This window comes from Apaloderma vittatum, unplaced genomic scaffold, assembly GCF_000703405.1.
Source record: "Apaloderma vittatum isolate BGI_N311 unplaced genomic scaffold, ASM70340v1 scaffold2312, whole genome shotgun sequence".
NCBI lineage: Eukaryota > Metazoa > Chordata > Aves > Trogoniformes > Trogonidae > Apaloderma > Apaloderma vittatum.
The window spans coordinates 134,224-145,411 of record NW_009703965.1 but is presented as its reverse complement, the minus strand read 5'-3'; the positions used below and the strand labels follow the sequence as shown (position 1 = coordinate 145,411).

Sequence of the window (11,188 nt, the reverse complement as noted above, 5' to 3'; positions counted from 1 at the left end):
AGCAGGACTAATCTTTTTCGAGATGTCATTACACTCATAATATACCAAAAGCTACCTCGGTTAGTTTGAGAAACTCAATCGTGTATGTCCTATGAATTTTCTCCTTCTGGATGATGGCATTAAATCATTAGGGACGGTGTTTTCTGAGAACAGGCAATGCTACAGCACAGAGAAACCACACTGGCTTTGTAATCTTTTGTATTTCTCTTCCTTATTTTGTGCTTCCCTGAAAGGAAGCTTGCTTCACACATCAACCCCCTCCTCTCCGAAGTCATGGCATTAATAGAGGGTTTGGTGCCATTACATTCTTCATTTTGCTTCTGTGTTATATCTCTTCCCCAAATCTGTCCTCTTTATTTCAATTTGGAGCCTTTGGGAGCAGCATCTGTTAGTGTTAGAGTCACTACTCCAACACAATGAGGAGCCATCCTCAGCTGCGGACTCTCAGTCCTTGGGGACAACTGTGATAAATATGATTCCTAATACTCGTTACAGACTCATTTTCCTCAGGAAGCTTTCTTGGCCAGCCCCTCAAAGGTAAAAGGTACAATAGATCTATTTGCCTCTGCTATGACCTACTTGACTTCTGAAGGTTAAGCTAAAAGTAGCCTAGTCTCAGTGTATTTTACATTCTTTGTCATTTTATACTGTATGTTGAAAAGGAATAAGCTCTTCCTAAGAAACAAAGCACAGCTGTGAGCCACTAACCCTTCAAAAATCCCTAATACTCTTTTGAAATCCCCAAGCATTGCTGCAGGAACTCTTCTCAACCCACAAGGCACATTTTCAACAGTAAGCCAACTTCGGAGTTATCCAAAATAATACTGACAAACTGCTAACCTCAGAGCAATGCCATCTTTCTGAGAGGGGAAGGAAGAGAGCCGGGGCATGGAATTCAGAGAAGAAAACAAAAGGCTCTGGAGGGCTCAGGAAGGTATGTGGAGAAGCCCTCCTGTCCTACCCACAAAGATAAGAAAAGCCGCATTAAATCAGCCCTGGCTTTTTCTCTCTCCCCTCCCCAACTGCAGATGATTGCAGAGGGATTTTGTGCAGAAGGGAGCTCTTTTCTAGAGCACCAGCGTGCTCCTCTGCTCTGACTCATGCAGCAGCTCTGCAGACCAGCCGTGGTGATATCATACTTGCCACTGCAAAGTGATAAGCTGTGACATTACCAGCAGTGGCTGTCATGACGTCAGTGATTGAATTAGGCATGAGTCATTCGAATGCCGTTCCCCAGAAGCTCAGTGGCAACATCTATTAGTCATCACCGATGGCCATGCACCAAATGGTGCCTCTACCTCCCAGCTCACGGAGTTTCTGGACAAAAGTGAAGTGATGCTACACAGCTGCACCCCTTGACCTGGGGGTTGGGTATCATCCCTCCAGCTACCCCTGCTGGAGTCATCAGCTGAAGCTCTTGCTGGTCATGATGAGTACCATTATTTTCAGTTCCCCCTTGATAAAAATCTAGACATTTTCAGCGAAAAAAAAACAGCCCTTGCTGAAAACAACCCTCTGAGTGCATGAACAGAAAAAGGGAATTCTTTGATAAAAATCTCCCCTTTGAGTAGTCTTAACTTTGAATTTATGTTCACTGCTTGTGGTTATCCTCCTAAACTGGAGTTTAAAGAATTAAGTAATTTGGTTTTATATATATATATATAACAACATATCCCTTCACTGAAATGAAGAATATCTCCCATGCCTTTTCTGGGGTTTGCAATGAATCCTCCCAGAAAAGGTGATACCACGTGTACAAAAAAAGCTTATACAGCATTTGTACCTGAGTTGGCAAAAGCAGTTAAGATTACTCCACTGCAAGATGACAAGTTAATTTGGCTCTAATGTTCCTTCAAATTAACAATGATATCTTTTCTCGTTTCCTGAGGACCAGATCAAAAAGGGTAATGTGCCAGTGAGCAGAAGAATTGATGATGCTGAGAAGATGATGGGGATGCTAGCAGAAAAGCAGCAGGGAAGAAGATAGGGGAGAAAAGGCATGAAAGCAGCAAAGTGTGTTATTTTTAAGAAAAAAAAAACTGTAGAGAGGCCAAAACAAGGAGAGAAAGGTCAGAGTTAGAGCAAAAAGAGTGTGGAAAATGAGAGGTGATGGGTGGATTCGGAAAAACAGTGATGGGAGACTGTGCCACTGTGCCACAGGACTTGTCAGTCCTTTCCAAATACATGGAGGAAGCATAGGAGACAGACACAGAAAACAGAGAAGGCATGGGAAAGAAGATGAGAGAGTTCAATCTGATTTATCCCCATGACTTTTCCATGTTTTGGTTGTATGGAAGCAATATTCACTGTCATTACTGCCTGGCCAGCCGTGATCAAGGAAAGGTCAAAGGAAGGTAATAGAGAGATGCAAAGCAACTTAACTTCTAATATAAATAAACCTTCACATAAAGTCTCATAATTCTTCATACTTAAAATATCATGAATAATTCTAAAACAACAGCAACAGTAACATATATTACTCGAAACAGTCTGTGTTAGCTGTGCAGCTACCCCCAGCTCACTGCACGCCCTCCGGTACCTTTCAGAAGAGCAGGAGGTCGGCAAGTGAAGGAGCATTTCTTGCCAAAGGTGGTCCCCTCGCTGCAGTTGAAGGTGGCTGGGTAGACATGGTACTGGTCTGGGACACCACAGTCCACAGGCTCACAGGTCACCTGCTTGTTCCACTTTCCATCCGTGCAAGTCATAGTGATGCTGGACTCCATCTGGAAAAAGACACATGTCTACAGTCACCTCAGCCAGTAAGGGAGAGATCAAGACCATTCCAAGTCTAACGACAGCCATTATTTTGGCTCACAAGTTAAGCAAAACTGGGACTGATCACCACCATCATCATGAGGACAGCAGCTACTAAAACCACCAAGCTCCCCCAAGAAACGGTGCCAGAGAACCGGCACGCGTTTCTGTCACCTGTGGGGTGAGACACCAAAGTGCTTCGATATAAAGAGCGGAGCACTGCAAATAATGTGACCTCTTGTCTGCCGGCCTCCCGTCGCCGGGCAGCCCGTCGCTCTGCCTGCACGCCCGAGCTGTTTGGAGCTGACAGCTGTCCCCGACACCTGTCACTTCTGCAGTGACACAGCCACTCCGAAGGGATCCCCATCTACATGCCAGTAGCCAAACTCACTCTTGGGTTTGAGGCAAAAGCCAACCTGACATGAACCCATTGGGGACTCCAATACGAGGCTCTCCCAAGAGGTGTCAGTCGCCCCTGGATGGGGGTCACGTCAACGTTGTGCTCAGATCCTGACAGCTGCTCTTACAGCTTCAACTGTCGAGGCTCCAAATGATCCCAGGGCCCTGCTGCCCCGGCACCGGGAACACGCACGCCCAAGAGACAGACCTTGTCCTGGGCAGCCCCAAGAGCATCCTGCCCACACCTTCACCCGGCACTTGAGAGGTGCAACACAGAGTCAGTGCCTGTGCCCTGACTCCCCTAATGTCACTCTACCATCATAGCTACCTAGAAGCTACACTTCCACGGATTTGAGGAATAACACAACCAATGCAGCAGGCTGAAATCCTCGAGTGCTAGGGAGAGAGAAAAAAAAGTGGGAGGTAAAGGAGCCACCCATCCAAAGCTAAGATGAAGGATTTACTGAGGGATAAACAGATGTTGGCAAAGAGAAAATAAACAACATGTCCACATTCTAACTAAAAAATGTAAAACTATTAGAAACTAGAAGTTAAGAATATGAAAGTAAAACTCTTCCCTCCATACCAGAATAGAGGGACAGAAGAAAAAGAAATGTGAGAAACCCAGACACGAGAAGGGGAAGATACGGGTGAGGAATTCGATCAAGCCGTACAGCAGCACTCCTCGGTCTCCAGGGAATGTTTTATTCAGGACCGGTATGCTCACAGGAGATTTGCACCGCCTGCCATTGATCTGGGTTTATAAAAGGAAGGGGAATTTTTCTAGCACACATCAAAGGGACCTGGATTCCCTTTTTGCAAAAACACCCTAATGGTTTCAACAGAAGTTCAGACCTGTCTCCCTTTGATATATGGTTGCATTCAGAATGGAAAAAGCAGTCCCAGAGCTGAGAAACTGGACACTCCCCAAGTGGGCACAAAACCCCTTTTCTAGACCGTGGAGTTTATTTAAACTGGGAGCAGTGCTGACGGAAAAAAATGCCTTTTCTACAACTTTAGAGTAGCACATTCTAGGATTCTCGGAGCGCTCAGGTGAAGTGACACTCTGTGTTCCCATTCCCAAACATTTTGCTCCTGACGTGGCTAGTAATTCTGCCTTTGTTGCTTATCACCATATCTGCACTGTTGAGAGTAGAAATATTCTACAGATGGTTGTTGACTTGAAGAAACCTGTGCTTCCCTGAAGTTGTGGTGTGCTGGCCACAGGAGAAGGGGTGACACAACATACTGCCATGTCTTCATAACGCACCACCACCACATCCACACTCCAGGCTGGGCTGCTCCAGCATTCACAGAAGCCTGCATTGCCCTTAATAAATGTTATCATCAAATAACCCCTCCAGCACCGTGGCTGCTGCGCACCAAGACAGCAGGAGGTTAAAATATAAAACTAAGCTACTGATGTAGGGGAAAAGACACGGGTATTGCACTGTTATCTTGCTGGATGCTGGATCCGCGCTGAGCACAGAGGAGCTCTGCCAGTGATAGGAGATTCAGCTCCAAGAATTCAGTTACTAGGTTGGTGTGATCTAGTTTAGAAATAAACGATTGTTCCTACCAGTTGATACCGGCTGCTGAGGCACAGTATGGTGCACAGGGGAGTTCCTCTAAGAACAGGCTTACACATCAGCTGTACCTCTCCAGAACACCAAATAAACAGTGCAAATTCAGAGTCCAGAATATAACACAAAAATTTAAACAGAGGCAGTATCTGTGCAGGACAGTCACACCTTACAGAATACAGGCATGAACATTTTGCCCAAGCTAACGTTTGGGAGAGTATTTCAGCTGCAGCCGTGATCTTTGATAGCAGAAAGCTGCAGGACACCAGAGCCTGCTGGAGATGCCACGTGCCTGGGGTCACCCCTCCTCAGAAGGGATCCCTCATTACAGGTACATTCCCACTGCACTTCATTTTTGCCTCTATTTTAGGCCTTAATGTGGAGGGGGAAAAAAAAAGAAAAAAAGAGTGCCTCTATGTTTTCATCTCTGGGTTTTTCCCCCTGGTACTTTCCCAACAAAAACATTAACCAAATTTGGAAGAGTCACCTCCTTGCAGACCTATGTGGCTTTTCCTCTTCCTGGCACACTGGCAAGGCCATTCCCATGCAGAGAAGCTGTGCCCATGTGGGTAAGACCCCAGGTTCTCAGCTTTTCCAGTAATTTGTTCCACACTTTGTATGATGGAAGCTGAGGTTTTCAAGGTCAGACATAATAATGGCACGTTTTAGAGCATGTCTATCATGTCACCACTTCAAGCAATAGCAGCACACACGTTTCTACAGCAGAATGTGCCAGAGAACATTCCCCATGGAGACAAAGACTAGTGGCTTTGCCTGAAAGCACGGAGGACAACCCTACCACGGAAATTATTGCAGATGGCACCCACCAGCTTTCAGCTTCTCTCTCTTGCAACGTCCCACCCGAAGGCGCGAGGGTCGCAGCGCTGAGCAGGAGCTCCCGTGTCTCTGCACCTCGAGGGTGTTTCCGATCCACTCCGCCTGAGCGCTGTCGCCTTCGGATCCAGCACTGGGTCTTAGCGGCAACGTCTGCATCTGCCTCTGCAGATCTCCCACCCGAAACCTGAGCAGGCACGTGCCCGTTTCGCCTGTCTGATCTGACAAGGTCACTCAGCTCACAGGAGTCCACACGAAGCACTTGACTTTCTCATCCGGTTTATTAGCTGTCACTTTGGGCACTTTGTGCTGCTTTGACTGGCATCACAGCAACCGCTTCCCTTCATGTCCTGCCTTCCAAAAGAGGCTTACGCAAGGAGGGAGGGCAGGCGAGGAGGAGGCAAGAGGGGGAAGAAGAAAGGGCCTCCAAAGATACAGTGTGCGGTACAGTGAAGAGGATGCAAACTTAAACAAATCTGGTGCCAGAAAGATTTGTTTCTTGGGGCTTTTAACAGCCTGGGAGAATTCAAGTCTCCTTCCTGCTGCCCAAGATCCCAGCCGGCTCCTTCTTCAAGCGATGCTTCACGTGTGAAGTTTCCTCTCCTTAAAAATGAACAGCTGTGCCCTCCCCTCTAAGTATTCTTCCACTTCTGCCCACTACTGTGCCTCTAATTGAACCCACATGAGCCGCGCTTTCTTTTCCTGGCATGATTGATGATGCCTTTGCACAACATTAGGGAGCTGCTGGGTTTTAAATAACACCTCTTGACCAGAGCAGCAGTGGTGGTAGCTTCAAGGAGAGATGACAACAAGTAACTGAATGAGCGGAGCTTTCAGCGAAGGACGAGGGGGAGGAAAACAGCAAAAGACAAAAGAGGGAAAGGGGGAGCAGAGAAGAAAGAGCGACGGAGTTGTCAGGGGGGTGGAAAGAAATCAGGGGGAGATGAAAACATCCCGAGATCTTCTTTGTGAAAAAGATACATGAAGCATCTTGCTTCATCGCTATACAAATCCTTTTTTGTTGTTGTTGCTGAAGTCCCTAAATGAGGATGAGAGAGAGCCCAAGTCTGTAAACAGCTCAGCTTTTTTTAATTTTCAAACAGCAAACAGTTTCTGTTTCTGTTCAGCACATAGTGCTGATGGTTTTTAGAGTCTGGTGATTTTATGGAGTTTTAACAGAATTTGGGAATGGAAGCTCCTCCGAGAGCAGACACGAATGCCCTAAGACTGATTAAAATGGTGGCTTCAGAAGACACAGAGGCCAGAAAGTGCAGAAACTGTTAAGAAGACTTTCAAAGACCCCTTAGATGTAAAAGATTGATTTGAAATGTGACTTGTGCCCCTACGTCTCTGAGGTGCTTTTGAAAATTTTGCTTTTAATTTTCTGTTCATCCTTTTTTTCTGCTTTTCAGTGAAACGAGGAAGACAAACGTAGTTCAGATGCTAAACTGGGGTGACTGGTCTGTCAGTCATCTTCATCAGCATGCAGTGGTCATGGGCCACCGATGTTTAGTCTGCTCTTTGAGACACTGCACCTCACCTCAGCTTCCTTCCTACTCAAGAGCGTGAAACATCATCACGTGCAAAGTTACCGTCCTTCCTCCTCTTCCTTGTGCAGTCCCCCATGCTGTCAGTTAATTAAGAAAAAGTTCTAGACCATCAAATCAGTCCAACAAGCAGAATGTCCAACTACCAACAGTGAAACAACCAACAGCTTTGTGCAAGGTTCCTCAAAGTCCCTCTGACCGATCAGCAAGTGCTGGTGCTGATGCTGATGCTGATGCTGAGAAGCATCACAATGCAGTTAAACACAACAGCATAAGAGGAACCCAAACCACAGATTCCAGACTTTCTTGGATAATTCATTTCTTGCCTATACATTCCACAAGTTCTGTCTTGAAGCACCTGACCTAAAGAAATAAACCAAGAAACCGCCTATTCCGCTTCAACAGATCTCTGAAGCATACGAATACATTTTTACAGCTCGTGTTTAATGTGCTTAGCTCAACAGATCTTTAAGATGCTGCACTCCCTCCCTGATTTGAACAGCACTGAGCAAAACAAAGCCACTGGCCTCAGGGTTTTTATCGGTGGAAAAAAGATGAAGTGCAACAGTAGAGCAGGGTGAGAAGAAGCATGTTGTAATAGGCAGTGAATCACGTTAGCTAGGGGTGCTAAAATTCTCCACTCCTGTCATATGAGTCTGATCAAGGCTCGGAAACCAAACTTCTCAGAGCAAAGCCATATACAGTTGGCTGAGCCTCCCTCAAAAAGGTACTTCTTGCCTTTAAATAACACAGCACTCCTGAAACATGTTTAGGCTGTTTTATTTGGTTTGGGATTCCTGTGTGCTCAATGTACAGATCCCTTCCAACTATGTCCTGGTTCAGCCATTCAGGCTCGTTTGAGAACTTGTTTTCTGCTCTGTAAAAATGCTCAGCTGGAGCTGGGGTTCTGGTGCTGATGCCAATTAGGATGGAAGAGGCCCAGCTCGCGGGGTCCTGTATTTGTTTTGTAATTGAGTTGAAAGGGCTGACTCATTCCCCTCCACTCTGTCTCCCCCCTCTGCGAGTTTATGAAGAACACACGATTTCACAAACGCAGACGAGCTGCTGAGCGCGGCCGCCCGCCCCAGCCCTTGAGGTACGTGCTGGGCCCCCAACCCATGAGAAGGTGCCAGTGGGGGAAACTACCCCCACATGGTGTTCACAGGACCCGGCAGCGTTAGAGATGAGGGCACGAACTGGGGTGTCCGTCCTGCACCCACATACCCCATGTACCCTGATCCCGGCAACACCTCGAGGCTGCACAGACCCCTCGGTCACCTCCAGCAGCATGATGGACCTGCATTTTTTTCATGTTTAAAGAAACTGATAGTTTTCCTTGAGGCCCCGCTCACTGCATCAAGACATGCTGCTTTTGTAGGACTGGATTATTAATGCCAGGCTTAGAGAAGATGGGGAGCACTCCCTGGCTAGCTGGGTTAAGTTTTTGGTGCTTTGTTTGGAAGCAAAAAGGTTTGGTTCTTTCTTCCACCCCTCCCCGCACCGATACAAGGCATTTCTGCAGGGGATGGTTGGGAGCAGACAGACCGAAGCACTACAAGGAGTGAAGACGCTGTTAGCCTCGACTCAAGGAATAAAAAAGAGGTTATTTTGTCCAGAAACTGGTTGTGCAAAAAATAAACGTCACACCCCCCAAAAAACAACCCAAGAAAGACTGTTTGGCTGAAGAGAGCCAACGAGATCAGAGAAGGCCTGAAAACATATTTAAACCTTTTGGGTTGAAAATTTCTAAATTTGAGGGACAGCTGAGCTTTGCTCACTGTCAGTACCCTCTTCCTACAGAGTCAGCTGGCTCCTGTTCTGATTAGAAGTGTTTGGATAGGGTCTTGTCCCAGGGCTGAGCTGAGATTTTTGGTTTTAGGCTGGGTTATTTCTCAATTTCTCCACATCTGTTTGCTCATCCCTGTCTTGTGGGTCATACAAAACCAGCAGCACAAACCTGGCTCTTGCTGCGATCGTCATCTCGCTGGACTTGCAAAATGTAGCCTGTCTTGCAGCTCACGTTGCACTGGGCCCCGTTGTACCAGCCGCCCCCTGTGCACTCCAGCAGCGCGTTCTCGATCTCCAGCTTCTGGCAGTCGGTGGCTTCGCAGGAGTAGTGGACGCAGCTACATGGGAGAAAAGAAATGGTATTTTCATTTAATTCATTCCAAACAACCAAGAGTGTTGGACTGACAAAGTCATCACATGCTGGGCAGCAGGTACAGACTCCATACTGAACCTGACTTGGTGAAGGGCTCCTCACCCATGAGCACACCTTCTAGTAAGGTCTTCCAAAGGAAAGGGACAGTGGTAATGGTGATGACAATGAAAGCAACCTACAAGTCTTGTGGCAAAAGGGAAAAGCCTCCCAGTTCTGCAGAACTGCCTTCTCCTCTGCAATATTTAACTGGTACTCCTGTACCTACCATCCATCCATCCAACCATCCATCCAGCCAGCCAGCCAGCCAGTCCATGAGAGCACTCTCCCTCCAAGGCAGTCCTTCTGCCCCATGCAATTTTATATCTCTGCTGAATTCTCTGCCCGATACCACTAGTGATAAGAGTGCATGGGTGTACATGTGAGGAGGGGTTTCTGTGATCGACACTCTTATCTTTGAGAAACTCAACTGAAATCAACACATTCATTTTATTCCACTTCATGAGGAAGACCCAACACCAGCTGTGTAGCTGTGTTGATAAGCTCTTATCAGGCTCAGCAGCATGCTGTGATTTCAGATCTCTCCGGTTGCTGTCCTGCCATCCATAAAATGTTTTCCTGGATGGAAACTGCCTTCTCTTCCTACAGTAAATTATTGTAACATTTAGCACAACTTGTAAAGAGAGGTTTTTGTTTTATTTATGTAGACACAGAGATGTCTGGCTGACACAAAATCTTTCACCATTTCTGACGACCTGAGTCAAACATTACAGCACATGTTCAGATGTGAGCGTGGGGCAGTCCCTCAGCTACAGGGCAATGAAAATGCTGAGAGTCTTAAAGCATCAAGGTAGATTTAGACTAAACATAAGGAAGAAATTTTTTATGATGAAGGTGGTGAAACACTGGCACGGGTTGTCTAGAGAGGTGGTAGATGCCCTATTCCTGGAAACATTAAAGGTCAGGTTGGAAGGGGCTCTGAGCAACCTAATCTAGTTAAAAATGTCCCTGCTCACTGCAGCAGGGTTGGACTAGATGACCTTTACAGGTCCCTTCCAACCAAAAGCATTCTATGACTCTATGATTCTATATGCGAAGACATTTCGATGGATTACAGGTAAAATTTTGGGGGTTAAGGATTCCTACAGGGTGATACACCTCTGCTGAAAATTGAAATGAATTTAAACTAAATACAGTTCCACTAATTCTGAGAAGGGAAACCCCTGACTCATTTCTACGTGGGTAGGGAAGAAACTGAAACAGAGAAAATCATGGAAAGAAAGAAAAGCAATGCATCAATACATCTATTTTGAAATGGATTTACATGCAAGTTATTTCTGTCTCCTGCAAAAAGGGTTAACAGCCACCAAAATCCAATCCAGTAAGCACAGGACTTAGCACGTACGTGGTGTTTTGCTGCGTTCAAAGCGTTGTGCAGACATTATCTAATTAATTTTCATGACACCCCTGTGAGACACCTGGGCTGGTATTGTTATCCTCATGTCGCTGACAGAGAAGCACATCTGTACATGTCTCCACTGAGCTCTAGATCAGATTAAGCGACAGCATTATGTACCCCCACAACTCACGTCTGTGTCCCCGACTGTGCTGTGTGGGAGGTGTCCGCTGTTTGTCATTTAAGGGTGGTTGTTCGGTGGCAGCCCTTCCCTGGAGTGTGATGAGCCATAAACAATTTCCACATTCAGAAAGATCTTTTTCCCTCGTTGTGCATGAAGTATTGCCGCTGACAGGACTGAGGAAGGAGAATTTCACCTCTGCGTTGGCCAACTCAATACCCTTGTATGCAACAAAATTTTGCGTTTCAATCCCTGTCTGCCAGCACTATGACGGTGACGCTCCTCACTTCTGCAGAACGGACGACCCTCACCCAGAGCTGACCTACACAGAGTGAT

The 11,188-nt window shown here is 46.4% G+C and overlaps 1 protein-coding gene across 1 annotated transcript in view; it reads right to left on the bottom strand.

The window, feature by feature from the left end:
* The window catches only part of PAPPA (pregnancy-associated plasma protein A, pappalysin 1), a gene marked incomplete at its 5' end in the record, with an annotated part of 150,187 nt that overhangs the window by 29,889 nt on the left and 109,110 nt on the right, over positions 1 to 11,188 (bottom strand). Inside the window, 2 exons of the mRNA XM_009864832.1 lie at positions 2,540 to 2,723; positions 9,075 to 9,243. Of these exons, the coding sequence (XP_009863134.1) occupies positions 2,540 to 2,723; positions 9,075 to 9,243 (353 nt within the window). The remainder of the gene's footprint in view (positions 1 to 2,539; positions 2,724 to 9,074; positions 9,244 to 11,188) is intronic.